General features: G+C 45.5%; 1 protein-coding gene across 2 annotated transcripts in view; it reads right to left on the bottom strand.

Annotated features, from left to right (window-relative positions):
- Positions 1-290: 290 nt before the first annotated feature.
- The window catches only part of PRODH2 (proline dehydrogenase 2), a 918,268-nt gene continuing 890,617 nt past the window's right edge, over positions 291-27,941 (bottom strand). For both annotated transcript variants that reach the window (XM_085618909.1, XM_085618908.1), the window contains exons 9-10: positions 10,737-10,825; positions 291-1,061 (exon numbers count right to left, since the gene is read on the bottom strand). In XM_085618909.1, coding sequence (XP_085475035.1) covers positions 892-1,061; positions 10,737-10,825 — 259 coding nt within the window. In that variant the 3' untranslated portion in view covers positions 291-891. The remainder of the gene's footprint in view (positions 1,062-10,736; positions 10,826-27,941) is intronic.

Here is a 27,941-nt window from a genome sequence, read left to right as displayed (position 1 = left end):
TTTTATAGTTGTATAATATGTGGTTTTAAACTTTTAATCTGTTATTAATTCTTTATAATGTTTTATCGATGGATCATTGTATCAAATCTGGCTAAATAAATAATTATTTAATTGGAATTATACTCCTGTACTCCTTCAAAATTGTGTTGTGAGTGACGTGCAAATTGCGCTGAGATGAATTTAACATAAGATTAGTAACATTTGAAGTCAAGATGAGTCCAAAATATGTAAACTCGTCACCAGATCAGACAGTTAGTCAGCGTCACTCCTGAAGGTATCACTCAATAAAGTGAATTATTACGAAATTTATTGTGTAAAGAGCATTACAAAATGATTACATCCCCTTCAGAGGTGACTTTGGGATTTGCTGGTGCAATGTAAAGAATAATAATTAGAATAAATACCATTAATCACAATATGTTGCTGTGAATCCATCCTTAAAAGATGGAAAGTGGAAACCTGCTTCTTCAATATGAGAAGAGAGTTCCAACACTCCGACTCTCACAGTGCACCAGGGCAGGAGCAATTATTCTCGGGTTACTCACATTTCAGGATAGCAGAGATTGGCCCAAACCTACCCTGCACCTGTTCCTGCACATGTAGCGTGGTGGGACCTCTGTTCTGAGCGAACTCTCGTTGAGATAGAAGAGAGTACTTTAAGTTGTTTATTGAATCCTTTTTCAGAATATTAAAATACACAAGAAGTGAAATTGAAAAAAAGCAGAATTCACAAGCAAGCATGGCTAATTCTTCTGTGTTTTCAAATTCTTCTCCTTTCGGTCCATAAGTTTACATTCACTGGAACTTCGGGCAATGGCGGATTAAGCCCAGAGAATATGAATCCCATCATGTCAACAGCTGCGTCACTGTCCCCTGCTGGCCATTCCACCATTAGGCCTGTTGGCAGAGACGCCTCTTCAGCTCTTTCTGCAGCAGGTCCCGCTCCTTCCGGATGCCGTGTAGAACACTTTGGTTCTCCTGTGCCCGACGGACGAGATACGGAATCACCTCATTGACGGAGCCATAGGGTATAGACTTGTAGATGGCGTATCCAGCCTCGCCTGGAGGGGAACAGAACAGCACCGAAAGTTATGATTACGAGATCCAAGCACTCGGTTTCTGAGATACATGTTTCAATCAATCAATCTATCTATCTATCTATCTAGACCAGAGTTCTTCAAAATGTGGGGTGCGCCCCCCCAGGGGAGCGCGACTCCATCTTGGTGGGGGGACGCACTCCACCCTAAAATCTTACCTTTGTTGCCTTCCACTGTCCCCCGCCAGGGCCGGACTGGCCGTCGCGGGCACCGGGCAATCCCCCGGTGCGCCGCACGGGTGGGGGCCGGTTTTTGGTCCATGGGGGCCGTTTTTGTTACAGGGCCATTATTGCAGCATAGCTGCAACATCGGCCCTGTAACAAAATCGGCCGAAAATCGGCCCTGGCAAAGTGCTCGGCGGCACCGTCAAGTCGGAAGCTCTCAGGCCACGGAGCTCGGGGTCCTCCCACACCGCAGGGGCTGCAGGGGCCTTTGTTATGCCACTGCTTTTCACCATTGTCATATTATAGATGTGGGTGCAGCAGAAAAAGGAAACTGGTAGCCACATTGATTATGTGCCACAAATGAAAAGGCGCACTCCAAATTTACACCCCCTGACATCCTATGAAAGGGAAACGGTGGTCCCAGGAACTCCTCAGGCATTTTACTAGAGTCAGAGATGGAATCAGGCAGTCTGGTCTGCAAGAGCAGAGTTTGTACCTGCACTGAGAGAGCACTTTTTAGGCTTTACCTAGAAAGGACATGCACTGTAGGCTTACAGCGTGCCCCCCCCCCCCATAGCTTACCATTTGTTAGCCTCAGCGTCGCTCTCATTTCCTTTGTACATGTGTGTCACATCATGCAGGCATTATGTCTTCTTCTTGTGTTTGGCCCTCCCCTGGAGCACAGTCCAAGTATTTGTGTCCATCCACTACTTACGTTTATGGGGCTACTTTTTTATTTGTGCTCAGGCACTCCGTATGAGTGCTTGTGTTTTCAGTCCGTTTCCTATATCACCATCCATGTAGCTTTTATTCCCTGCCACCAGTTCCCCTTCCATGTTGCTTCTTTTCCCTCCTACCCCCTACCAAGTACTTTACTCCACTGCACTCTATGCCACTTTGCTCTTCTCCGCACCATTCTACTCTACGCCACTGCACTTGACATCCCATGCCACTCTACTCTGCACCACTCTGCCACTTCACTTTATGCCACTGTACTCTACATCACTAAACTCTACGCTATGCACTCTATGCCACAGCACTCTACTCTTCAATGCTCTATGCCACTGCACTCTACACCACTGCACTTTATACCACTGCATTCTGCGACTCTACTCTGCACCACTGTACTTCATTCTACTGCACTCTACGCCACTCTTCTCTGCACCACTCTACTCTATGCCACTAAATCTACGCCGCTACACCCTAAACAACTGCTCTCTATGCCACTGCAGTCTACTCAGTGCCACTACACTCTACACCACTGCTCTGTTCACCACTCTATTCTATGCCTCTGACCTCTATGTCACTCTACTGTACTCTGCACCACTCCATACCACTGCACTCTACACCACTGCACTCTACTCTGCACTCCTCCACTCTACGACACTCTAGTCTACCCACTCCACTGTGTGACACTCTACTGTATGCCACTCTACTCCTGTCCACTCCATTCCACTTTACTCTATGGCACTCCACTCTACACCACTCCACTCTATGCCACTGCACTCTATGCCACTGCACTCTGCTCTACACCACTCCACTCTACTCAATTTCCCTCTACGTCACTCCAAGCCACTCCATGCCACTCCAAGCCAATCTATTCCACTCCACTTTATGCCAATCCACTCTATGCCACTCTGCACCTCTCTACGCCACTCCACTCCACTCTACTTCATACTGCTGTAGAAGATGGCTAAAAACACTGGCAAAGCCAATAGCTCTTGCATAGGCGAAAGCTATTGGCTTTGCCAACGTTTGTTTTTGTTATGTGGTGAATTTTCCTGGTCTACACCAGACACACCGGAAGAACGCCTGGTGCTCACTGGGTCCATTGGCCATTTTATATGCCATGGCCCCTGTCGTCGCACGTAGGGTGGCAGGTACATTAATTTCAGCTGTCTACATTACTAGAGATGGCCTTTGGTCTCCGGGTGTAACAAAATGCTGTACTTTGTATTTTGAGTTGGATTTTTCACCAATTAGAAAATGTAAAGAAAATGGAATTATCCAGATCCCACATTTTCCCTGGGGCCTTTCATCTGGATGCTTATGGAAAACTGTTCCCCGGTACTATTCACACCGAAACCTCCATTCTGCTGGCTCTTTGCTACTGAAATCTTAAAATTAAAAATGATTCAGCTTTGAGAGAAAATATTAGGTTACGCAGTTCCATTCTGTGGAAGAATTTGCAATATAAACTTTATTTGACTGAGTTGGTGGATAGTTATATTCTGAAGCTGGAAATCTTTCAGTACCTGTGGCAACAGTAGAGCCTGTCCTTATTTCAGAGGGATGCAGCACTATAGAAATATTGAATCAGGTACATTTTCTATGGTTTCCAGGTTTGCAGTATAAGTGAGGGACTGCTCTGAATGAACCTACCATCATCCACTTGTCTGTTAAACATAGCAGAGGTTTCTAATCAATGGCTAGATGGACTGGCCTGATACTGGCCTATTCAGTGCATTCCTGCACTCATACACCTTACTGGGAAGTCCTATTATGAATACTCACAGCCCTATGCAGTGAGCATATTAAAATGCTAGCATCTTTCCTTCTTGGCCCCTAGTAAAAGAAAGGACTATGGGTAATTGGCTGAAGAGGGGGTGAGGGAGGAAGCAAAACCCAGCATACGTGTGGTGTATATTTAAACTAATAAGAGCTTACGGTTTAGTGAGGCTAATTGTTGATTGATTATTTCATGCTACACGAAACTGCATTACTTTACAGCACAGTGTGTTTTCCATTTACACTGCCTCTCGATGGTACAGTTGTGTCTGATGTATACAAAAAATGATGAGTGGAATGCTTGAATTAATCTCAGCCAATGGTAATTACTTGAGGCCGAATCCCAAGACCATTTTCATCCTTATAAGGACTAATTTTAGCTAGTTCTAGTAGCATATTTTTCACTGGACCATTGTCTGAGCATACCTGTCCTACATATGGCATCACATGGAAGCATACAAAAACACTGATAAATAGAATGGTTGAATTAATCTCTGCCACTGCTAATTGCTTGGGGTTGTATCTCAGTCCATCGTCCATCATTTTTTTGTACACCATGCCACCTCAGTTTGAACCAGGCCATATGCGAATCAGTCTTGACCCTACTCCAGTGGTAACAGTCCAGCCTGAACTGCCAGGCTCGGTCCTACCTGATCTGGAATACAAGCAATCCAGGACTGGTTTTGCCCATATTGGGGTTGTCTCTGGTGCCAGAGTGTTGTTTGCTAATTGTGGATTTTCCTACGGATTCTGAACTTTCTCTGATTTCCTTCCTTCAATGTGATATAAAAGCTGAATATGTCATATTCGATATCACCAGAGATATAGACCAGTCACTGGACAGGAGATGGATTCGATATAGTGAATTATCTGATGATTGGGAAATACTTCTTTCCAATCATGGTCAATCTCTGCAATTAACTTTTGTGGACAAAGATGACACCCTAGGATTACTCCAAGAGCAGCTATATACCCATTCCGGGACTCAGAGTGGAGCTAAAGTGGTTCCAACTATTTGTGGGTGGTGCTTCAGCCTGATTGGTGTCAAGCACCCACCTTTCTGAACAAACCACTATCCAAGGTCTGCTGAAAGTAAACAATGGCAAGTTTGACAGATTCCTCAGATGTCTTTCATTTACTAAGACCTAAAACACTTCACATAATTGATTATCCCTTAACTTTGATCTCCTTTGCAGTACCTTTCCAGTCACATTATGGGAGAATGAGGTCGCTTGTTCCATTTAAAGGAAGAAAATAGGATCAGCATTTGGATGGGACCTCCACTTACATATAATAAGAGTATTTTTCTGTTGGGTTTCTTTGTCTGCATTAGAGATGACAAATGGGTTATTGATTGTGTTGTAGAAGAAGCATCATACAGGTGACAGGTGACTGATGTAGTGCTACAGATGTAAGGGGTCTGCAGAGGGGTCAGCTGGGTGCCTTGAAGTAGAAAGTCCAGCTTTAAACTCAGTGTGGTGAGATAAAGTAAAAGTGACACACAGTAGGTATTGCAGAAACTCTAGTAAACACCACATATGCAAACTACATGTACCTTTGGCAGCCTCATGCTACGGCATTCTCAGACAACTTCGGAAAATACTGCCCCTGCTCCCAGACACAGCACGCAGAATATTGGTTCAATCCCTGGTGCTGACACGCTTAGACTACTGTAACTTCCTATATCTGGGGCCCCCCAAGTCTACCGTCAGCAAGCTGCAGGTGGTTCAGAACTGTGCCTCAAGGCTCCTACACAATGCTCCTAGAAATGTATCAGCCAAACCGGCGCTGATGAAACTGCATTGGCGACCCATTACAGAACAAATAAAATTCAAATTGCTATGTATAGCACATAAATCTCTGTGGGGCACTGGTCCCAAAATACTAAAAAACCTGATATCGTTCTAGTGTCCCTCTCGGACATTGAGATCTTCAAATAAACTCCAAGCTAAAGTCCCCAAGATTAGGAGGACCAGAATGGCGGCCGCCTGTTCTCTTTCAACGCATCCACTCTATGGAACTCGCTTCCCACCAAAATACGGGAAGTGACTAATCACCTCGAATTTAGTAAGAAACTGAAAACTTGGTTCTTTCAGCACTTGTAGTAAGATTGGATAACATCAGTGGCGACTATGAGCGCTGGGATGCCTACGGGTAGCCATGCGCTATATCAAGAAATAAATAATAATAATAAATAATAATACTCGCCTTTGTGAGATGGACAACAGCCATGAAGTTTCAACTTACATTTATATGACAGCTCTACACATCCTGAGAAAGCGCATGTCTGAAGGATCAATAAAGGGAACAATATTTGTGCTGGGACAGATTACCCAATGCAATCCCTATGTCTACAGCACTTCCCTATGGTCGAATAGGAGGGAGGAGATTCATTTATCAATGGACCACCCCATTCACATAGTGTTCAACACTTGTCTCAATGCAATCAAAGAGCATTGAGCCTTAAAAAGGCCAGTTCCATCAAGGAAAAGGCACCTCCTTCTCCAAGGGAGGGCTTTGTCCTGCAGCAGATTGTTGATGCTTGTACAACAGACTTTCGGGCCTGGGTACAGACAATAAAGCATCTAGAACAGCGATTACAAAGGATCTAATTTCATACAAATGCCTTAAAATTAAAATTGGAGTTTTAGCAAAACCAGACGTTTTTTGTTCCTAGCCATGTTTCTTGACTCTATTTTAATTTTTTTTTTTTGCTTGTTGGATGCGTTCCTTGCTTGTGTTTGTTGTAATCTACTCCTACCCAGGCCTGGATCCCCTCAAGGCCTTATTATGTGGGAGGGCTCCGACCAGAGTGTATGGTGTTCTGAATCTAGTGTTCATGACCTCGCCCATCCTCAAGTTGCCTCTCATGAAAAGCCTCTCTGTCCAGCATAGCGCCATCGTTCTACTTTAAGGCACATGCCTTATTTGAAACACCTCATTATTCCATTCGCCCAGCATCTTTCCGTTATATCACATCCTCTCTTCCAAGCAGAGACCTATCTTACATCACCTCTTTTTTAAGTGCCACTCGTCTTTAAACCGAATTTCTATTAAATACCCCTTTCCTGTAGCGCCTCTCTTATTCAAAGCGCCCCCACCTTTTGATTTCATCCGTGAAATGTCTCTTTCACTTAAACTGCCTTCCTTCCTTAAACCTTCTGTCTTTCCCTTAAATATCCTCTCCCACTTCAGTAAAGCGCCTCAGTCCTTGCCATGCGTGCACGCAGTTTGCATACACTGAACGCCTCTGGGCTACACTGGCCCTACGAGGTTGTACTGAATGGAGTATCAAGCATCAAGGGGCCCACTTTGGACACTGCCTGTGGCTAAATGAGTCCCCTAGCTTTAATAACTGGGGGAATAGGACAGGCCAGCCCAGCCCCTCCCTTCTCGGTGGCTGCCATCAAACCCTAATCTGGGCCACACTCAAGTGAACTGCCAAGGAGGCGCGTGCAGAGGGTTTGAGCTGCCAGTGCCTTGAAGACCATAGTTTGTTCTGCGGCCCATCTCCAAAGCCCCCCACCCCCAGACCAAGCAAGCGTAGGGCTGGCCTCTGAACAAATCTGAGTCTCATCCAGTAATGACCTGCGGGGCTGGCAGAGGCCGTGCACATCGCTGCATGCAGGCAGGGGCCATCAGATGCCACACTTTTTTTCACAGACCTACACCGGCGGAGACAACTGCGCGCCATCTAATTATGAAAGCGGAAGCCTCAGAGGCCCGGCCGGCCCGGGCGTGCGCATCAACCATCTAATAAATAAAGAGGCCGTGGCGTGCGCGCACCATTTAATTCATGAAGACTTGAAGAGGCTTGGTTGCTGGCGCCGCTGAGTGAGGGGGCCCCTGGAGCGTGGGGGCCCCCACGCACTGCGGGTCTGCGGGGGCCTGTGTTACGCCCCTGGTCAGTTCCTTTCTTTCAGTTTTAGCAGAGGAGCCATCCTGCCTCCCACTGCAGCTGAAGCATTTCAGCTCTACCAATTTAACCCCATTCTGGAAGGGTTAGCTCTTAGAAGAAAGGAGACCACGTTGCTTTTAAAATTACACAGGCAGGCGCGCAACGCCCACAGGACTAAAAGGGCTACAAGTTGCCAAAAGAAAAATGCCGGCCAGCCATGTGTTGTTTAAACAGCCAGCAAATTGCTTGTCTTGACATTAAATATGGTTATAAATAAAGAAGTATGTATTCATTTGTAATGTGAATTTTCTGTCTTTGTTCCCTTTTATTATCAGTCATGGCTCATGCAGGCAGCCCTAGAACACAAGCAAAAGTGCTTTCTATTTATATTTGGTGTTCAAAGTAGGCACAGACAAGTGCTGACAATACAGTTTTAGGTGACTGCTTATTTTTGTACCGCCTGGGACATCAAAATAAGGAGCTGGCAACCCTAATCATAAAACTGGAAGTTTGTTGCAAGATCAGCACATTTATTCCCTCCTCCCTGATCCCTGGTTAATGCCATAATAGCAATAGTTTAACTTATAGCTGAAACCCCACGCCGCCATCAATAACCTGCAGAGTTACTTTAAGTGTCTGGGAATGCACCTTGCATTCAGACAACTCGCTCCTCATTTTCGCCCTTTACTTTCACGCTCGCCCTGCACACACAGGGTTCACAATACCCTCACACTGATCCCGATGCACTCACACTATTCACCCGCTCACCCTGCACTCACAGTGATCACTCTGCACTCAGAGTGCACTTGCGCTGTTCACCCTGTACCTCACCCTGCAGTCACACGAGCACACTACTCAACCTGCACTCATGTGACACTTCACTCATCTGTCCCCCTCACTGCTCAATCTTCAATCTCACTCAAATAAGCCCATCACTAACCATACATTCATTCGTCCTACTCTGCACTTACATCCACACTCAAATTCATATGGTCACCTCACTTACCCTGCAGTCACTCCTCTTACCCGACTCTCACTGCTGCATGGCTCACCGTGCACTCAAATGGGTACTCCTGCCACCCACACAGCGCAGAGGTTTAATATGCCTGCTACAAAGAATGTGTACCATGCAGATAAAAAAACTGAGTGTGTGTAAACAATGAGTAGTGCTATAATAAAATGAAATGTTTGCCAGAAAGGTGCTATCGAGAGATGAGGTGAATTGTTGGTGAGTGGTAGTGAGGAAATTCATGGAACTGGGGGAGTGGGTACCAAAACAGACTGTTGCACTGTGTACAACCAGTGCTAGGGCTAGCCCTAGTACACAAGTATGAGCATGTCGTGCCCCATTAAGGTTTTCGTCCTAAATTACAAAAGGACACATTTACATGCACTGCAATCCAACCTTTCAGGGGGCCCCTTGATAGAGGCAGCTCTGTTTTTGCCCTGATGGCCTGACATAATACCTAAACAGATTCTTGTAAATATCATTTTGTTTCATTTCTTTTTAATGTGATTGATGTGAGAGAGTCTATTACTATTTGCAGAGAAATGTGTTTGTTTCATGCAACAACCATAAAAAATGTTTATTTTAGATCAACATGGGTCCTCACATATGAGAAATTGGTGGATATTACAGATATTATTCGCGGTACAAATAGTGGACTGCTGCTTTGTTACAACAGTGAAAACACACATCACTATCTCTGAATATTAGATGTAAACACTTTTAGAATTTCGACCATAGTGCCTGTGCACCGTTAGTAGCCTTTCTAAAGAGGGTATGGCAGAGCTGAAAGTGAATCATTTCAACTCAAAGCTATTCTGAATAGCGGCCCCCAAAATAGTTTTGGCCCAGGGCACCCAAAATCTTTAACAAGTCCCTGCCAACACAAAGTCTGTCAGACAACATTGCTCTGAAGTAAAATAGGCAACATCATTAATTTATTATCAGTTCTATATTTTTTTAAACATAAGCCCAACGTGTCCTAAACCCCCACTGCTTCAGGCAAGCAACTTATCGTACCACTAAGGAATTCTCAATTAGGTGTTTGTTCAGCTCCCTCTCTGTGGACTTTCACCTTTGTCTTCGGATCCATAACTGGTTGGTGGGCATCCCATTATAATGCTGCCTAAAAGGTTTGTTAATGATTTCTACAGAAGAACTGTTTCTCATGTACCAACTCTGAGCTAGGGAGTGCTTGAAAAATCTGATAACACTGTCTCCCTTACAGTCACTGTTTTGGCTGAAAATGTCTGCAGAATATTCAGCTGTGAGAGAAACTGCTATCAAAACTCTTGCGTTTCAGCTCGTCCTATTTATGCGAGATTGGGTTCTCAGCACTTGCGATATTAAAGACTAAGTACCGTTCAAGACTGGATGTGGAACACAACCTGAGGATGGCAGTAGCAAAAATCCATCCACAGATTGACCGTGTCTGTGGTGAAAAACAGGCACACCCGTCACATTTATGTTGGTGGCGTTATTATTAATCTATGTCATGTGTAAAACAAAGCATCCTAGCAAAAACAATTTGTGAACATTTTATCTTGGAAAATTGTGTTTTGAGCTTTGTAATAAGCCTCTGTCATTTCACCACACCCACTCACAAACCTGCAGTTTGCTAAATACTCTTATTGTGTAGATCATTATTTGACGGATGTGGCCCGTGATCTGCACGTAGCGGTCGATTATGTAGTGTACCAGATTCCAGAAATTTCGGTCAGGTCGGGGGGGGGGGGGGGTATGGTAATCAACTGAAAAAATTTAGCTGGGGGGCTCAACCTACAAAAATTTTAAGACCTCTGATCTAGATACACATGCACACGCTTGTACACACACTCTCACATGCTCTCTTCAGTAGGTGCCTCCTGGCTGGATGGTTTGGTAGTGACACGGAAGTTTGCAAACTTGAGGTATTTAGTCACATGGCATTGGTGTTGTTAGTGTGGTACCATAAAAAGCTCCTGGCCTCTTTGTTTTGGTGCTGGAGAGACGTGCTAAGTCTTATATTACAAGAAGTCCCCTTCTTCCCCAAATACTTTATGGTGGGTGCGTATGTGACTTACCAAGAGTGAGTGACACCTGGTCACACATCCCTAGCAGCTGCCCAAAGCACACTGTGCCCGCTTCCCTGTGAATCCCCAGCTCATCCATCCTGAGAAGAGAAAATGGTTATTTATTAAACATGATATAAAAATAATAAACACTGACGCGCTCAGGCAGAGAGTAGAGACAGCGGTAGTAGGGGGGAAAAAGTTCACTTAACTGTAGTTGTAAATTTTCAAGCCCTGCATGGACATCAGTTTGGGTCCCTAGGGTTCATAGTTGCTACCCCTGGCTTGCTGTTTGCGACTCCTGGGACTATCCTTGTGACCCCTAGCTCAGAGGATGCTAGGGAGTATCTAGAAGGAAAGCAAACAGTGCTCTGATAGAGCCAGCTTTACATTCTGTAGATCCCACCCCTTGTCCCATCCTTCAGCAGCTAAAAAAAAGTGGCTTTTTGGGATTTAAGGGTGGGAACTCTCAGCCCTAAATCCCACCCCTTGTCTCTGCAGAGATCTTCAAACTATGGGGTGCGCTCCCCCCGGGGGTCCGTGGCTGAATTTCCAGGAGGTGCAAATGCCTCACCAGGTACAAGTAAATGAAGATGGTCTGTAAGCGTGACTTTGTATATTTGATGCTTTTCCAGGCTCTCTTTATTTACACAATGCCCTTGAAGAGCTTAGATAAAAATATGGGAACTGTGATCCAGAGTACGTTACTGAGAAGAACAAAATATTTTGCAAGTGTCTTGACTATTCACTTTAAGTTACCTGCTCAAAAATAGTGTAGAAACCTTAACGGAAAAATAAATGCAATTTAACCTAATTGGTTGTTAATGCACGCTTTTATGTTATGGAATTTCAGTTGGTTAATGCGATCACTGAAAATGTGGGGATTAGTGACTTTTCTATTTATAGTGCTACAAGGTCCAAGCCTGGAACAGAAAGCACTGCAAATACACAAGCCAATACTTTAAAATTGCATTATACACAGTATAAGCAGTATAAGGTAGGTACTTCAAAATGATTTAGCATTTACAAAAAACCAAGTGCTTTCAAAGTATATATTTTAGTAATAGGTATATTGTACCGAGTTCAAACATTTTTGTAACTGTCCACTAAAATTGCACTTTCCAAAGCTCAGCTTATAATACCCTCACATTACCAATCAAAAAGAAAGACTGTCACCATGAAGCTTCAAGAGACTCCATCAATTAAAGCCTTTACTAGCTGGCAAGCAACCTTTGCATTAGGTGATAACCATATTTACAGTTCTTTCAGGTAGCAGGCACCCGGGAGAAGGTGGTGCACTGCAATTTTGGCTACAACTTTACTTGTCACAATTTCATAACATAAATGCGCATTTAGCACTTTTGTCATGTGGTCTAACAATATTAAAATAAGTGTTGCATTTGACATTATTACTAAAGTGCATTTATTGTAGGATTAGTTAAGTTTCTCAAACGTGCTTTAACTGAATCAAATAACTTACTTACTTACTTACTTACTTAGTAGATATGTACTCACTATAAAAGCAAGTTCGATTTACATAATGTGTGCCTTGATGCATCAGAGGTGTAAGGAAAACTGAGGGGGCCCCCCTGCAAGGTACAAGGAGGGCCCCCCTCCGGCCTCTATCAGGAGCTCCCCAGCCATACTGCTGTGCTGAGGGGGCCCCCTGGAGCTTGGAGGCCCCCGGCACTGCTGGGGCTGCGGGGACCTGTGTTGCGCCCCTGTGATGCATTAAATGACTACCTGTTTAGATGATCGAATAAAAACCATCCTCACTTATGTAGAATGTGATTACCCTAGACACGACAAACATTTATTTAATGTGTGCACTAATGTTTCATATATTGACTTAAATTGTAGTTCCTAGACACACTTACATATATACCTTTAAGTCTTACTCTATGCCACATGTAATATGAATCTAATGTACTGATATTTTACATTTACTTGTGTTTAAAGGTGCACACACATGTTACATGTTCACTCTTGTTTTAACACGTTAAGTTGACATTTTAGGCCTACAATTCGAAATGCAGCATAAAATATTGTTTTTCATTTTCTGCAAACATGGCTATTCTTACAGGTATTCATACGCATTGTTAGTTTGAGAATAAATCAATTACTGTACTAGTGATATAGACATAGAGCCTGTAAAGAAGACCTTGACAAAAGATCATGAAGAACCAGAGCGTAGACTGAAAGGTCTATTAAGCAATGATTCCATCTAACCTGACTGTGAGAAGACAATGTCGTTCCCATGTCCAGTGTGGAATACTTTGTGAATGTTGCAGTCAGCAACATAAGAATGGAAGTGGACTACAGGACCCCTGATGATGTGAACAGAGTGGTGTTACATGAACGATTTTAGTGTGAATAGCTTGAGTCTACACTGTCTGAGGTTACCACACTTTCATTTGGATTTTGAGAGGTTTAGACCTCTTCTTCCTTTGATTCTTTCCTAAGAGCAGCTTAGGCTAACACTTACTTCCTTGACTCAAGACGACTCTTGCTTGAGCTTCTGCAATGCTACACCTTCCTGCTTTCTGTCCTGTCCCATTTTGTTTTCCTTTATGGAATTTCCTGATTTTTTAAATCCTTTAGGTTCTAAAACTATCCTCTTAACTTGGAATTTACTTGAGGTGATTAAGGTTTACCCATGTATAGACAAGAAAATCTGAGACTCTTCTCTGAACATCAAATTTCAATTTTTGTTAATCTTTTGTATTGCTGAGACTGAACTCCTTGTTTGATTGATACTGGTCCGCCTAAACTCCTTCAGGAGGTTGGGCTTCCCAGTTGTTATTCTATATCTTTATAGTATTGTGCTAAGAGTTGTGTCCCCTAATTTGATTATTAATTTGTAATATATCTTTTTAACCATAACTACTGATTCCTGGTCCTTATTGTGTAGCCAAATGGGTTACACTGTTAATTGAAATTGATTGATGTAATGCTAACTCCCATCACCTCTCAGTTGGGGAAATAGGTCCCTCAAACGACCACTGGTAAGAAAGTGGGCCCAGAAAGCGCTGTATCAATTTGGTAGCAGAGGATGGTTCTCCACTGATGTGAGGGAGTTAGGGTGTCCTATTTAGAAATTGCCCAAGTCCAGATCAAACCCCAAAAGCCCATGGATCAGTCGGAAGATTGATGGAGATCCAGTGGTTTGGAAACTAATTGTAGCAGTGGAGGAGTGTGATATTAATAAGGTTTTACATTTCAATTGCTTTTGCTTAGATTGCAGTATTTTGCAGTGGGTATGTGGTGTTCTGTGGAGATGATTTAAGCTGTTGTGTGAATGTGGTGCTTAATGCAGAGAAGTTGAAGTGGTTACTGGGTCCGTCGTGGGCTAAGATCCCGGGATAGAAAGACTAAAAGTCAAGTTATCAGTGTAGAAGATACTGGGTGTAGTTGTCTACTGTGTTGTGGTGCTGGTTATGAGATGTCGTTGATAGCATTATTGAGATAGGGACTTTATCTTTGTGTGATCGTGAGGTATGGTTGGTATGGTTGATCTCAGTGCACAGGGAAGAACTGTATCAATCCGAGTGAGATCCCGCTGATCGAGGTTTCACTTGAAGTGAATTTCAGGATAGGTCGGAAAGTGTTGTTCCGACATAGTTCTTGTGTGTATGAAAACCTTTAATTTCTTTAGAAGAGCAGACAGTTAGTTGTTGAAGTTGCTTGCATTTGTTTTGTGCATAAATTGCTGGGAGTTTATATACAAAACAATGTCCACCGTGGGACTCTTTTCAGACAAAGCCGCGCAACCCTCTTACATCAATTCAGGGAAGCACATTATCCAATGTATTATTTCAAAACCCAGGTGGTGTCTACACACTTTGGTAATCTCTTCTGCAGATATATGTATAAACAACCATTCAAAAACATGTATAAACAGACTGACACAAGGTTTTTGTAGAAATAATCTCTATTATTTCCAAAACTTTTAATATGCTGATAATGTTCAAATAAATAATACAAGTGCAGACGATGCGGTGCTCGTGTGACAAAAATATCTCAAACTATACACAAACAAAATATACAAGTTCACTGGTTATGTATTTACACAGCAGCTACATGTGTATACCCCATTACAACATGTGAGGCAATCAATGCTCAAGGTAACCAAGTGAAAGCAAATGTCGACGTTCCGACCCCTATGGAATCAGGGGGTCTCCTTAGGACAAAAGACGTCTTACTTATTACCTGCAGAATAATCAAGAAAGGGGAAAATAGAAACCAAAAATAGTCTGTCAGTCTAGAATCACTAAATGTTCCAATTCTCTATGTCGCATCATCCCAACTTACCAGGAAATGTCCATCCTCTGGTAAGGATGTAGTTCAATATAGGGATGTGTCTGGCTCTCTAGCCTGATCTTTCCAAAAGTCATTATTTGTAAGTGATGGAGACAATTTCACCACTAAATTGTAAGGCATGCTTCACGCAGTCTGTGCCAAGTTCTGGAAGAAATGTATTATATAATATATATAGTATATACAGACACAGTCTATATATACTGTATGTTACAGATCTAAAATCATCTGTAGTGTCAACTTATCACTAATGTCCCATCACCTTTGACGATCTAGTGAACCAGTGCCTGCAACCTGAATTGGTGTAATAGACACAACATGTCCACATATGCATGCTGCAACCACGAGTATGGTGTACTGGAATATACTGAGTAGCCGAATAAATGTATATGTGAGTCTTCACACCGCATTCCAAAAACGTGTCCATATTATGTGATGCAAAATTATAGCAAAAACCAAAGGAAATGATGGACGGAGTGTTGAACATTGCAAGCACGCACCCCCAGTCAACTGATCTGGGTTTAATCCATCACCGTTCTTTAGCCCACTCTGCCACCCCAGTTCAGACATGGCCATATGCAAATCAGTCTGACCCTGTGCCTCATGGGAACAGTCCAGCCCGAACTGCCAAGCCATGTCTTCCCTGGACCGGAAACAAGCTTCCTGGGACCGGTTTCTGGCATTTCAGCCGTCTTCAGCCAGGCTTGCTTGAATCCAGTGGCAAAGTGAGCAAGGGACTCACGTCTGAGCATACCCTGCCAACTTATGGCGAACAAAGCAAAAACCAAAGGAAATGATGGACGGAGTGTTGAACATTGCAAGCACTCATCCCCAGTCAACTGATCTGGGTTTTATCCATCACCGTTCTTTAGCCCACTCTGCCACTCCAGTTCAGACATGGCCATATGCAAATCAGTCTGACCCTGTGCCTCATGGGAACAGTCCAGCCCGAACTGCCAAGCCATGTCTTCCCTGGACCGGAAACAAGCTTCCTGGGACCGGTTTCTGGCATTTCAGCCGTCTTCAGCCAGGCTTGCTTGAATCCAGTGGCAAAGTGAGCAAGGGACTCACCTCTGAGCATACCCTGCCAACTTATGGCGAACAAAGCAAAAACCAAAGGAAATGATGGACGGAGTGTTGAACATTGCAAGCACTCACCCCCAGTCAACTGATCTGGGTTTTATCCATCACCGTTCTTTAGCCCACTCTGCCACCCCAGTTCAGACATGGCCATATGCAAATCAGTCTGACCCTGTGCCTCATGGGAACAGTCCAGCCCGAACTGCCAAGCCATGTCTTCCCTGGACCGGAAACAAGCTTCCTGGGACCGGTGTCTGGCATTTCAGCCGTCTTCAGCCAGGCTTGCTTGAAACCAGTGGCAAAGTGAGCAAGGGACTCACGTCTGAGCATACCCTGCCAACTTATGGCGAACAAAGCAAAAACCAAAGGAAATGATGGACGGAGTGTTGAACATTGCAAGCACTCATCCCCAGTCAACTGATCTGGGTTTAATCCATCACCGTTCTTTAGCCCACTCTGCCACCCCAGCTCAGACATGGCCATATGCAAATCAGTCTGACCCTGTGCCTCATGGGAACAGTCCAGCCCGAACTGCCAAGCCATGTCTTCCCTGGACCGGAAACAAGCTTCCTGGGACCGGTTCCTGGCATTTCAGCCGTCTTCAGCCAGGCTTGCTTGAATCCAGTGGCAAAGTGAGCAAGGGACTCACGTCTGAGCATACCCTGCCAACTTATGGCGAACAAAGCAAAAACCAAAGGAAATGATGGACGGAGTGTTGAACATTGCAAGCACTCACTCCCAGTCAACTGATCTGGGTTTAATCCATCACCGTTCTTTAGCCCACTCTGCCACCCCAGTTCAGACAAGGCCATATGCAAATCAGTCTGACCCTGTGCCTCATGAGAACAGTCCAGCCCGAACTGCCAAGCCATGTCTTCCCTGGACCGGAAACAAGCTTCCTGGGACCGGTGTCTGGCATTTCAGCCGTCTTCAGCCAGGCTTGCTTGAATCCAGTGGCAAAGTGAGCAAGGGACTCACGTCTGAGCATACCCTGCCAACTTATGGCGAACAAAGCAAAAACCAAAGGAAATGATGGACGGAGTGTTGAACATTGCAAGCACTCACCCCCAGTCAACTGATCTGGGTTTAATCCATCACCGTTCTTTAGCCCACTCTGCCACCCCAGTTCAGACATGGCCATATGCAAATCAGTCTGACCCTGTGCCTCATGGGAACAGTCCAGCCCGAACTGCCAAGCCATGTCTTCCCTGGACCGGAAACAAGCTTCCTGGGACCGGTGTCTGGCATTTCAGCCGTCTTCAGCCAGGCTTGCTTGAATCCAGTGGCAAAGTGAGCAAGGGACTCACGTCTGAGCATACCCTGCCAACTTATGGCGAACTAAGCAAAAACCAAAGGAAATGATGGACGGAGTGTTGAACATTGCAAGCACTCACCCCCAGTCAACTGATCTGGGTTTAATCCATCACCGTTCTTTAGCCCACTCTGCCACCCCAGTTCAGACATGGCCATATGCAAATCAGTCTGACCCTGTGCCTCATGGGAACAGTCCAGCCCGAACTGCCAAGCCATGTCTTCCCTGGACCGGAAACAAGCTTCCTGGGACCGGTTTCTGGCATTTCAGCCGTCTTCAGCCAGGCTTGCTTGAATCCAGTGGCAAAGTGAGCAAGGGACTCACGTCTGAGCATACCCTGCCAACTTATGGCGAACAAAGCAAAAACCAAAGGAAATGATGGACGGAGTGTTGAACATTGCAAGCACTCACCCCCAGTCAACTGATCTGGGTTTAATCCATCACCGTTCTTTAGCCCACTCTGCCACCCCAGTTCAGACATGGCCATATGCAAATCAGTCTGACCCTGTGCCTCATGGGAACAGTCCAGCCCGAACTGCCAAGCCATGTCTTCCCTGGACCGGAAACAAGCTTCCTGGGACCGGTTTCTGGCATTTCAGCCGTCTTCAGCCAGGCTTGCTTGAATCCAGTGGCAAAGTGAGCAAGGGACTCACGTCTGAGCATACCCTGCCAACTTATGGCGAACAAAGCAAAAACCAAAGGAAATGATGGACGGAGTGTTGAACATTGCAAGCACTCATCCCCAGTCAACTGATCTGGGTTTAATCCATCACCGTTCTTTAGCCCACTCTGCCACCCCAGTTCAGACATGGCCATATGCAAATCAGTCTGACCCTGTGCCTCATGGGAACAGTCCAGCCCGAACTGCCAAGCCATGTTTTCCCTGGACCGGAAACAAGCTTCCTGGGACCGGTTTCTGGCATTTCAGCCGTCTTCAGCCAGGCTTGCTTGAATCCAGTGGCAAAGTGAGCAAGGGACTCACCTCTGAGCATACCCTGCCAACTTATGGCGAACAAAGCAAAAACCAAAGGAAATGATGGACGGAGTGTTGAACATTGCAAGCACTCACCCCCAGTCAACTGATCTGGGTTTAATCCATCACCGTTCTTTAGCCCACTCTGCCACCCCAGTTCAGACATGGCCATATGCAAATCAGTCTGACCCTGTGCCTCATGGGAACAGTCCAGCCCGAACTGCCAAGCCATGTCTTCCCTGGACCGGAAACAAGCTTCCTGGGACCGGTGTCTGGCATTTCAGCCGTCTTCAGCCAGGCTTGCTTGAATCCAGTGGCAAAGTGAGCAAGGGACTCACGTCTGAGCATACCCTGCCAACTTATGGCGAACAAAGCAAAAACCAAAGGAAATGATGGACGGAGTGTTGAACATTGCAAGCACTCACCCCCAGTCAACTGATCTGGGTTTTATCCATCACCGTTCTTTAGCCCACTCTGCCACCCCAGTTCAGACATGGCCATATGCAAATCAGTCTGACCCTGTGCCTCATGGGAACAGTCCAGCCCGAACTGCCAAGCCATGTCTTCCCTGGACCGGAAACAAGCTTCCTGGGACCGGTGTCTGGCATTTCAGCCGTCTTCAGCCAGGCTTGCTTGAATCCAGTGGCAAAGTGAGCAAGGGACTCACCTCTGAGCATACCCTGCCAACTTATGGCGAACAAAGCAAAAACCAAAGGAAATGATGGACGGAGTGTTGAACATTGCAAGCACTCACCCCCAGTCAACTGATCTGGGTTTTATCCATCACCGTTCTTTAGCCCACTCTGCCACCCGAGTTCAGACATGGCCATATGCAAATCAGTCTGACCCTGTGCCTCATGGGAACAGTCCAGCCCGAACTGCCAAGCCATGTCTTCCCTGGACCGGAAACAAGCTTCCTGGGACCGGTTTCTGGCATTTCAGCCGTCTTCAGCCAGGCTTGCTTGAAACCAGTGGCAAAGTGAGCAAGGGACTCACGTCTGAGCATACCCTGCCAACTTATGGCGAACAAAGCAAAAACCAAAGGAAATGATGGACGGAGTGTTGAACATTGCAAGCACTCATCCCCAGTCAACTGATCTGGGTTTAATCCATCACCGTTCTTTAGCCCACTCTGCCACCCCAGTTCAGACATGGCCATATGCAAATCAGTCTGACCCTGTGCCTCATGGGAACAGTCCAGCCCGAACTGCCAAGCCATGTCTTCCCTGGACCGGAAACAAGCTTCCTGGGACCGGTTTCTGGCATTTCAGCCGTCTTCAGCCAGGCTTGCTTGAATCCAGTGGCAAAGTGAGCAAGGGACTCACCTCTGAGCATACCCTGGAGGGTGAGCTGCTGCAAGCAGTGAGATTGACGTCATAGTGTGCCATGTCTGCATAAATCAGTTGGTGTAGAGCCACGCTGGTATTAGTTGGCTACATCATAAAGAGTCGCACTGGTATTGGTTGTCATCGCCAAACAGAATTGTGGTTGTGTTTTCAATGAACAGTAATTTGTGACTACTGCATATTATTGATCCAAAATGAAATACTTAGTATTAGAAAGTCTAGTGAAGGGAGATGTGACCATGCCTGTTTAAAGAGGGGAAAGAGGCACAGCCCAAAGGTATGCCAGATCAACTTATGGCGATAGACGTGGGTCTTTACACCTGTGTTTGGCTTGTACAATGGCATTAGATCACTGAAAAAGATGGTGCATTGATATTTCCTCGAGATAGCACATTTAATTTAAGAATTATTGAAAATTTAAAGAGGATGCTGTATGACATAAAAACGCCTCTTAGACCTACACAATATGAGGTACTTAATGCTTGGGAACATACAGCTCATCTTAGGCAGAGAGAGAGAGAGATTTCAAGGAAGGGTCAAGAAAGCCATACACACTTGTGCGGATGCTAGATGGGATGCAGAACAGAAACCTTGGAGAACTGATAAGATCAAGGGAGCAAGACTATTTCCTGCACTAACGTGTGAGGAAAAAGGGAAGAGTAAGTGCAAGGATAAGAAAAAGAAGAAAGAGACAAAAGACACAAAGAATATAGCTGAGGACAGTGATAGGGATTCAAATGGGGATTTTATAACTGAATTTTGTTGAACCGTCCACCTCCATATAATGTAACCCAAACCAGAGGAGTGAGTAATATACCTATTGGTGAGACTTTTGATGTGCTTATGGCACCAGTAGATATGAATCCTAATTCGATCGATAGGAGAGAATTCAAGAAAGACAGCCCCTTCAAATTCAAAACCTCTAAATGCTCCAGATGCTTTGACCGTTCCCGTCACAATGGGCCCGGTAGTTCCTTTGTGTAAACCTTGATTAGCAGGAAATACTACAGGTACTTTGGCTGTTCTGACTGGAAGGAACACTACAGCTAGCAACTCAGTGGGCTCGATGATGAGACCAATTCCTGAGACTTCTGTGGTTCTGACACAAGGGAATATCCCATGTGCCGTGAGTGCCGACCCTACATTCAATCAGACAGGGTATGGTTCAACTAGGAGATTTCCTCAGAGATCACCACCGTTTTTCATGCCTAGAAGGAATGAGCTTCCGAATGTGTACTACAGTACTCCCAGGACAGAGATGCCTATGGGAACGCCAATTTCTGACATGTCTCTTTTAAACTCACCACCTAATGCAAATAGTGGTACCTATAGCATAGAGATATCTTAATACCTCAGCAGAACAACCAGGTTACTTACTGGTTGAGAACTTTATGTTTGTCTCAGGGGTAAAGACACTCTGACTGGTAGTGGAAACCCTGGAACAATTGAGAGAAATGCTTAGGTCCCAGAGAGAGAAAGAACAATGGATATGGCTACATTGAATGTAGAATTAGAAGAAATGATAATTGGGACTCTTGAACCTGTCTCAATTAAATGCTTATGAGGAGGATTAACTATTGTTCTTGTGTAAAGACATTATTAGACGTGCAGGACATGTTCATGAATTATCTTAATTGGCTCACAGATATCGAATTGAGTTGCAGAAATACAATGCTTTGCAAAAAAGCTATCATTTACACTGTAGTGATAGAGATCTCGCAAACATGCGACTGGCAGAAATGACATACAGATCAGGGAATTAATTGCCGATGTACAAAAGTGGAACAAGCTAGATAAATGGGAAGGTAGATGGGCAAAGAAAAAGGAACCAAGGAAGGTCAGGTTAGAACATCAAAAATTCAGTGGGACAGAGAACAGAGGCAAAAGACATGGGACATTTTGTTTACATATTTGTGTATGGATTTAAGCCTGAGTTAGTTCCATGATTCAGCAGCATTTGATTTGTTGGCAGAGCATGTCCATTGATGGGATATTGAGAGATGCCAAGTATTGCAGTGATGAGCTGGAAATAAAACGCAGAAAATTGAGGAAACATGAATGGTAGCACAAAAGAAAGCTGCATAGCGAGGCCAGAATCAGCAGTTTGTTTGGAATACTGGTCCCATTCAGGGAGTGTATCAGCAGGGAGTTCCGATCGTGTAAGGTGGAAATGGATTTCAACTGCAAGGTAGAGGCCACAGTGTCCCAATTAACCCAAATACGGGGATTGATGTGGCGGCTTAAAAGAAATCAAATCTGTGTCATGTCAGCAGTAGTAAGCGCGAATGTTAATTTAATGTTGGTAACATGGCTAAGGGGGAATCAGGTTCAGAATGGTGTATTTGTGTAAACACAAGGTAATAATATGGTTCAGACACAGCAAGTACAGAGACAGAGGGTTCGCAGTCCCAGTGTACCAAGCTCAGGTAATGCAGGTTCCACAAGCCCCAATGCCACAACAAAATGCAAATGGCTAGAGATATAACGTGAATCATGTTGCCAATGTGAAAACCAATCCTTTTGTGAATGAGGGTACATCTCAACAGTACTCAATGATACAAGCAGACGATGATTTCAGCTCAGACCTGTCTCAATGAAGGGGCCTGAGAGGAGGATTGCGTACTTGTCGCAGCCTTAGAGGTAGACCAAAGAGGTCCATTCAGGGATGGGGAAATAAATGGAAAACCTGTATTGTTCCTCATTGACACTGTGAGAACAGCAGTTGTTTCCACCCTACCCCTCTTGGGACAAAAAATCCAAGTTGTAGAAGTTGCCAATAAACAAATGACTTGTCCAGTTTCTGAAGCGGTACCTGTTAAAATAGGACCCTTTCAGGAGAATCGCCAATTTGTGGCGTGTGATTTGAGTCCTGTAGATCTGCTTGGACAGGATTACTTGTGCAAGAGGAATAGTTCCATTTACTGTACCCAAAAAGAATTCAGTTTCAAACTTTCAATGAAGACATTTCCTTTATACTTGTCGAACAGAGATTAGAAATCAGAATGTACCCCATGCGGACAAAAGATGATTTGCTCCCAGAGTTGTGAGATACAATGTTACCTGAAGTCCTGGACTGTTCAGGGAAAAACATTAGTCTCAACAAAGGAGTTGAACCAGTCCACATAACAGTGAAGTCCAATGCTGAGTACCCAAGAATCTCACCATATGATCTGACCCCTGAAATTATGTCTGGGATTACTCTTGTGATTGACTCAATGACTGAGCAAAATATTCTGAAAGAGATTATGGGGAGTCCACGTAACTCACCCATCATGGGTTTGCAGAAACCCAATAGAAAGTACTGTATTGTACAGGATTTGAGAAAGGTTAACTCCATAGATGCTACTTGTACCGAATCCAACTGTGATTTTGTTTCCGATTCCATGTGAGGCAGAGTGGTTCTCTCATTGTTTTCTTTTCTATACTGTGTGTGAGAAGTTGGCCTGGCATATGCTGGTCACTAGTTATAGTGGCCACCTTGCACCAGTCCAATTCGACTCTTATTGATGATAGGTAAAGACAACCTTTTAGAAAGCTATCCTAGTGGTAGCTGTGGAGGGCAGCCTTCAGGCTAAGTCTTGAAGGAGTGTTAAGCTTATTGTTTTACCATAGATAACCTCTTGAATAACCAAATGAAAGAGTAGTCCACACAGGTATATATATAAAATATATGTATTTATTCTAGACAGAATCCCACAAGTCTCTTTATGAGGCTAGAGGCAAAAGTACATTTCAAACAAGCATTGATAGATGCAATAGTTAGCAATGGAATCAATGGGCCCCAGGGGGGGACCAAACCATATATTTAAAAAGTGGTATAAGAACCACGACAGTTCTACAGACAATGCCTAGGGCATTTAGGATCGCTTGCCCCTTTAGAATCCACCCACAGTTATGAGGAAGGGGACCCACGGGAGACGCGTGCGGTGCAAAGAGCTGCTATCGGGATCCCAATGTTAGTCTATGGAAAATGTTGCGGTTGAACTTTTAAAGATAAAAGGCACTTCTAGCAGGAGTACAAAGTTAAGACTTTAGACTTAGGCCTTTGGAGAGCCCACCACCACGGGAGTACCGAAGTACCACTGTTACCTGCCCCAGGGAAGCCGGGTGCATAGGTCGATTCTGGTGTCGGGTCGCGGGCTGATTTTCAATGGAAAATAAGGCAAATCTGCTGCTAGCCAAAAGCGTTGATGATGTCGTGAAGATCTAAGTTGTAGAAGTTGAAGAGAAGAACCTGAAAGCAGAGGGGACAGAGTCTGGGTCACGGCACAGTGACCAGGGAGCTCACAGGAAGGAGCTCTGCAGTGTCGGGTGCTTCAGGTGGAGAAGAGTGCAGCTTGGCTCTGCAGTCACGGGCTCCGGGAGGCTTCAAGGAAGGCCAGCTTCTGGAAGGCGACTGTCCCACGTTGGATGAGGGTCGCAGCGGTGTTAGTGTCCGGATTGGATCCACTAAGCCTTGGCCACCGCAACCCACGCAAGATGAACAAAGCAGCTGCTGGTGCAGACCCACGAGATCTGAGGGTGCTCTCCTTTGGAGAGAGCGTAGAGCAGGCCTGGAGCAACCAGAGGAACTCTTAGTTGTTGAGATTGTCCTCCGCCAGGGCCCACAAGTCGAGAGACAAGGGACCGCTGAAGGCAGCAAAATGGAGTGTGTAAAAGAGAGCCCACGGGCCACCGGAAGGGGCTAGGGCGCTGATCTTTGGCACGGATGCTGCTTGGTGGTTGGCTCAATAATGGGCCAAAGCACAACTTCCCCACTGGTCAGGGTCGTGTGCTAGGCAAGAGGTGGCTGGTGTCCTTGGGTATGCGGGAATCTCGGCACCCACGCGGTCCACGGTGCTCAGACTTGCTGTGCACACTCACTGGCCTCTGGGATGCTCAGGAAACCCACCTCAAGGTTGCTGGAAGTCATCAAAGTTCGTTAGAGCAGTGAAGTTCCAACCGGGTCACTTGCAGTGTTTCAGGTGCCTGCCAAGCAGGGGGATAACTCCTTTATCCCAAGGGAGATTTCTTCAGTCAGCTGGGCAGCAGCTCGTTGAAGGTCAGTTCTTTGAAGTTCTGGATTAATCTGAGGCTCTGGGGACACAGTATTCACATTTATCCCCAAGATTAGGGGATGGTCCAGATCAGAGCCTACCAATCAGAGTAGAGGCGGAAGAGGGTGGCTACACCCACTCCCCTTTGTGTGTTTCCCGCCTGGGCAAGGGGCAGGATGCCCTGAACCGGTGCCAGGCGGTGTATGCAGAATTAGGCTCTGCAGCTGCCTACGTGCAACTCTGAAAGGACATTTGGTGCACCCACCCTGTTCCAATCCACATTTCCTGTCTGGGGAGGTGCTGGCACCTCCCTGCCACAGGAACCCTATTGTCCAGATGGCGAGGCTGGGGTTTTCCCCAGCAACAGCCAGCCAGAGTCGTGTAGGTGGCGGACAGTAGCCATTTTGTGGTACATGTGCACTTTTAAATTGGTGTCTAAATTCTGCCGCTTTTCCCATATCGCCCCTCTAGCAGGGGGGAATCGTGCCCTCATGCCCATGGCTGGACTGGGGGTATGATTCCTACATGTTTGACACCAAACACGATATGGTTCTGTGTAGCCATTCTCAAGTTATCGCCTTATCGCGATAGACTTATAATGCGGTTAAGAGTATATGGTATGGCTACACTACAAACAACCCAGTAATGTTTTTACGAAGGTTGCAGAGAGGCCCTACTCATGTAGGGGTCCCCCCTCACCCATACTTCAGCACCCAGCCCTGTAGGATTACCAGGGCCTGCCATAGGGGTGACCTATGCGAGTATATATAGGGTACCTACATCCCTGTAAGGGGTGCTAGCACCACCTTACCCAGACTACAGTAGTGGTCTGGTGGTGTCAGTTTGGGTGGCTGTCCCAGGGTGGCACAATAAGTGCTGCAGCCCTGGTAGGCCTACTGGGGGACCCATGCCCTGGGTACCTAGAGTACCATCTACAAGGGACTGGTAGGGCATGCCCAGCATCCAATTAGGTTTGTACCTAGGGTACTCACATCGTTTAATAGAGGAAGCAGAGAGGCTGGGGTCCTGGATAGCAGGGCCACAGCCTGACTAGGGTCACAAAACAGTCAAAACATCAGCAAAAAGTTGGGGGCAACTATGCAGTCGATGCCACTCTCCTACACCATGCATGAGGATAGCCAATTCCTCTTTGCAGTTCGGTTCAACAGCTGTGTTTTGTCATGGTGCCGAGTCCCACTAGAGTATATGGAGAGTACATCAATTTTCAATCAGACACTCAAAAAGAATCAGGAGTCCCTGGTGATGCCCTATCACTCAGTCCTAGTCCAGTACATTGATGACCTACTGGTGGCGACAACTATACTCAGGAGGCTTGCAAATGAGACACAATTGCAAATTTTGAACGAGTCGGCTGAGAATTGACAAAGTGTCTCCGACTAAATTGCAGTATTGACAGGAGGAAGTCATGTACCTAGACATCACATAGAGAAAGGAGTGAGGAAGGTGTCACAAGAGAATCTCAATGAATCCTCCAACTACACAGAAAGAAGTCAGGGTATTCTTGGGAATGGTGGGCTACTATCGACAGTGGATTCCCAACTTTTCCCTAATGGCCAAGCCTTTACAGAGGCTGACACACAGACGTGTCATATCCGGTAGTATGTGATGACAGCTGCATGCATGCCTTCTCAGAGCTGAGAGAATGTCTCTGCTGTGCCCCAATGCTGAGAATGCCTGATTATAATAAATGTTTTGCTTTGTTTTGCAGTGAGCGGGAAGGCTACACTCTCTCAGTGCTAACCTTGATGCACGGGAATGCTCACAGACCCATTGCATTCTTTTCTGCTACACTTCATCCAATCGTTGCTGCTTGAATGAATGAATGAATACTTTCTTATATAGCGCATGGCTACCCATGGGCATCCCAGCGCTGTAAGACCTAGAGGATGAAAGTAGACCTACTTAAACAAGAAAGTCTTTAGTTGCTTCCTGAAGATGGTAATGTTTGATTCATGCCTGATGTTATCGGGGAGCTTATTCCAGAGGTTAGCCGCTTGTACAGAGAGAAGCCGGCCGCCCATCCGGGCGAGCCTCACCCTGGGCACCACTAGAAGATTACGGTGATTGGATCTGAGGGATCTTATTGATTTATGGCGCTGAAACCAAGGGTTCAGAATAGAGGGGCCCATATTATGAATGGACTTATGAGCCAAACACAGAGCCTTAAATGTAATCCTCTCCTGAATTGGGAGCCAATGAAGAGTACGTATTGAAGATTTTGCTGAGCAGCGTTTGGGGATCTTCATGAGCAGACGTGCTGCACAGTTCTGAACACCTTGCAAAGTTTTTAAAGTGGCTGCTGATGTCCCCAGATATATAGCATTAGCATAGTCCAGTCTTGAGAGAATTAATGACTGGACCAGAATGCGTCTTGCTTCAAAGGGAAGAAGGTCAAGGACTTTTTTTAACGATCTCATGAGACCATAGCAGGTTGCCGCTACCTTGTTGGCCTGATGTTGGAAGTTTAGAGTGTCATCCATCCAAACCCCTAAACTTTTTATTTTGGTCTTAGGTTTGGGGGGGGTTCCGAGGCAGCTGGGCCACCAGGGATCAAGGTTTATCGGAGCTTTGAAGCCCAACAACATGATATCTGTTTTGGCCCCATTTAATTTTAGACAAGCGGAAGTCATCCATTCCAGGACACTGGAGAGACAAGGGGTGAGGTTGTTGAGCCCATGATGTAGATTATTGTCCCTTGCCAAAGAAACCACCAGCTGCGTGTCATCGGCGTATGTGACAAGCTGAATTCCCCAAGGAAGCACCACATCAGCCAACGGTCTCATATAAATGTTAAAGAGTGTAGGGCTGAGTGATGATCCCTGGGGAACGCCGTGGCTCAGATGCAACTGGTTTGATGACACCTCGTCCTCAAAGACAGAGAAATACCTGTCGGATAAAAAGGAGTGCAACCATTTGAGAGCCAATCCTGATATCCCAGCAAGGCGCAGCCGGTGTAGCAGGAGAGAGTGGTTTACCGTATCGAAAGCTGCGCTGAGGTCCAATAGGACCACCGCAGCGCAGCCTCCAGCATCCACAATCCTCCTGGTAGCCTCGACTACCGCCACCAGCGCAGTTTCGGTACCTTGCTTAGGTCTAAAACCAGTCTGAGAAGAATGAAGGGCGCCCGAGGAT

The sequence above is a fragment of the Triturus cristatus genome, chromosome 7, assembly GCF_964204655.1.
Source record: "Triturus cristatus chromosome 7, aTriCri1.1, whole genome shotgun sequence".
Classification (NCBI taxonomy): domain Eukaryota; kingdom Metazoa; phylum Chordata; class Amphibia; order Caudata; family Salamandridae; genus Triturus; species Triturus cristatus.
Note: the sequence above shows the minus strand (reverse complement) of the source record. Positions and strands in the feature narration are given on the sequence as shown.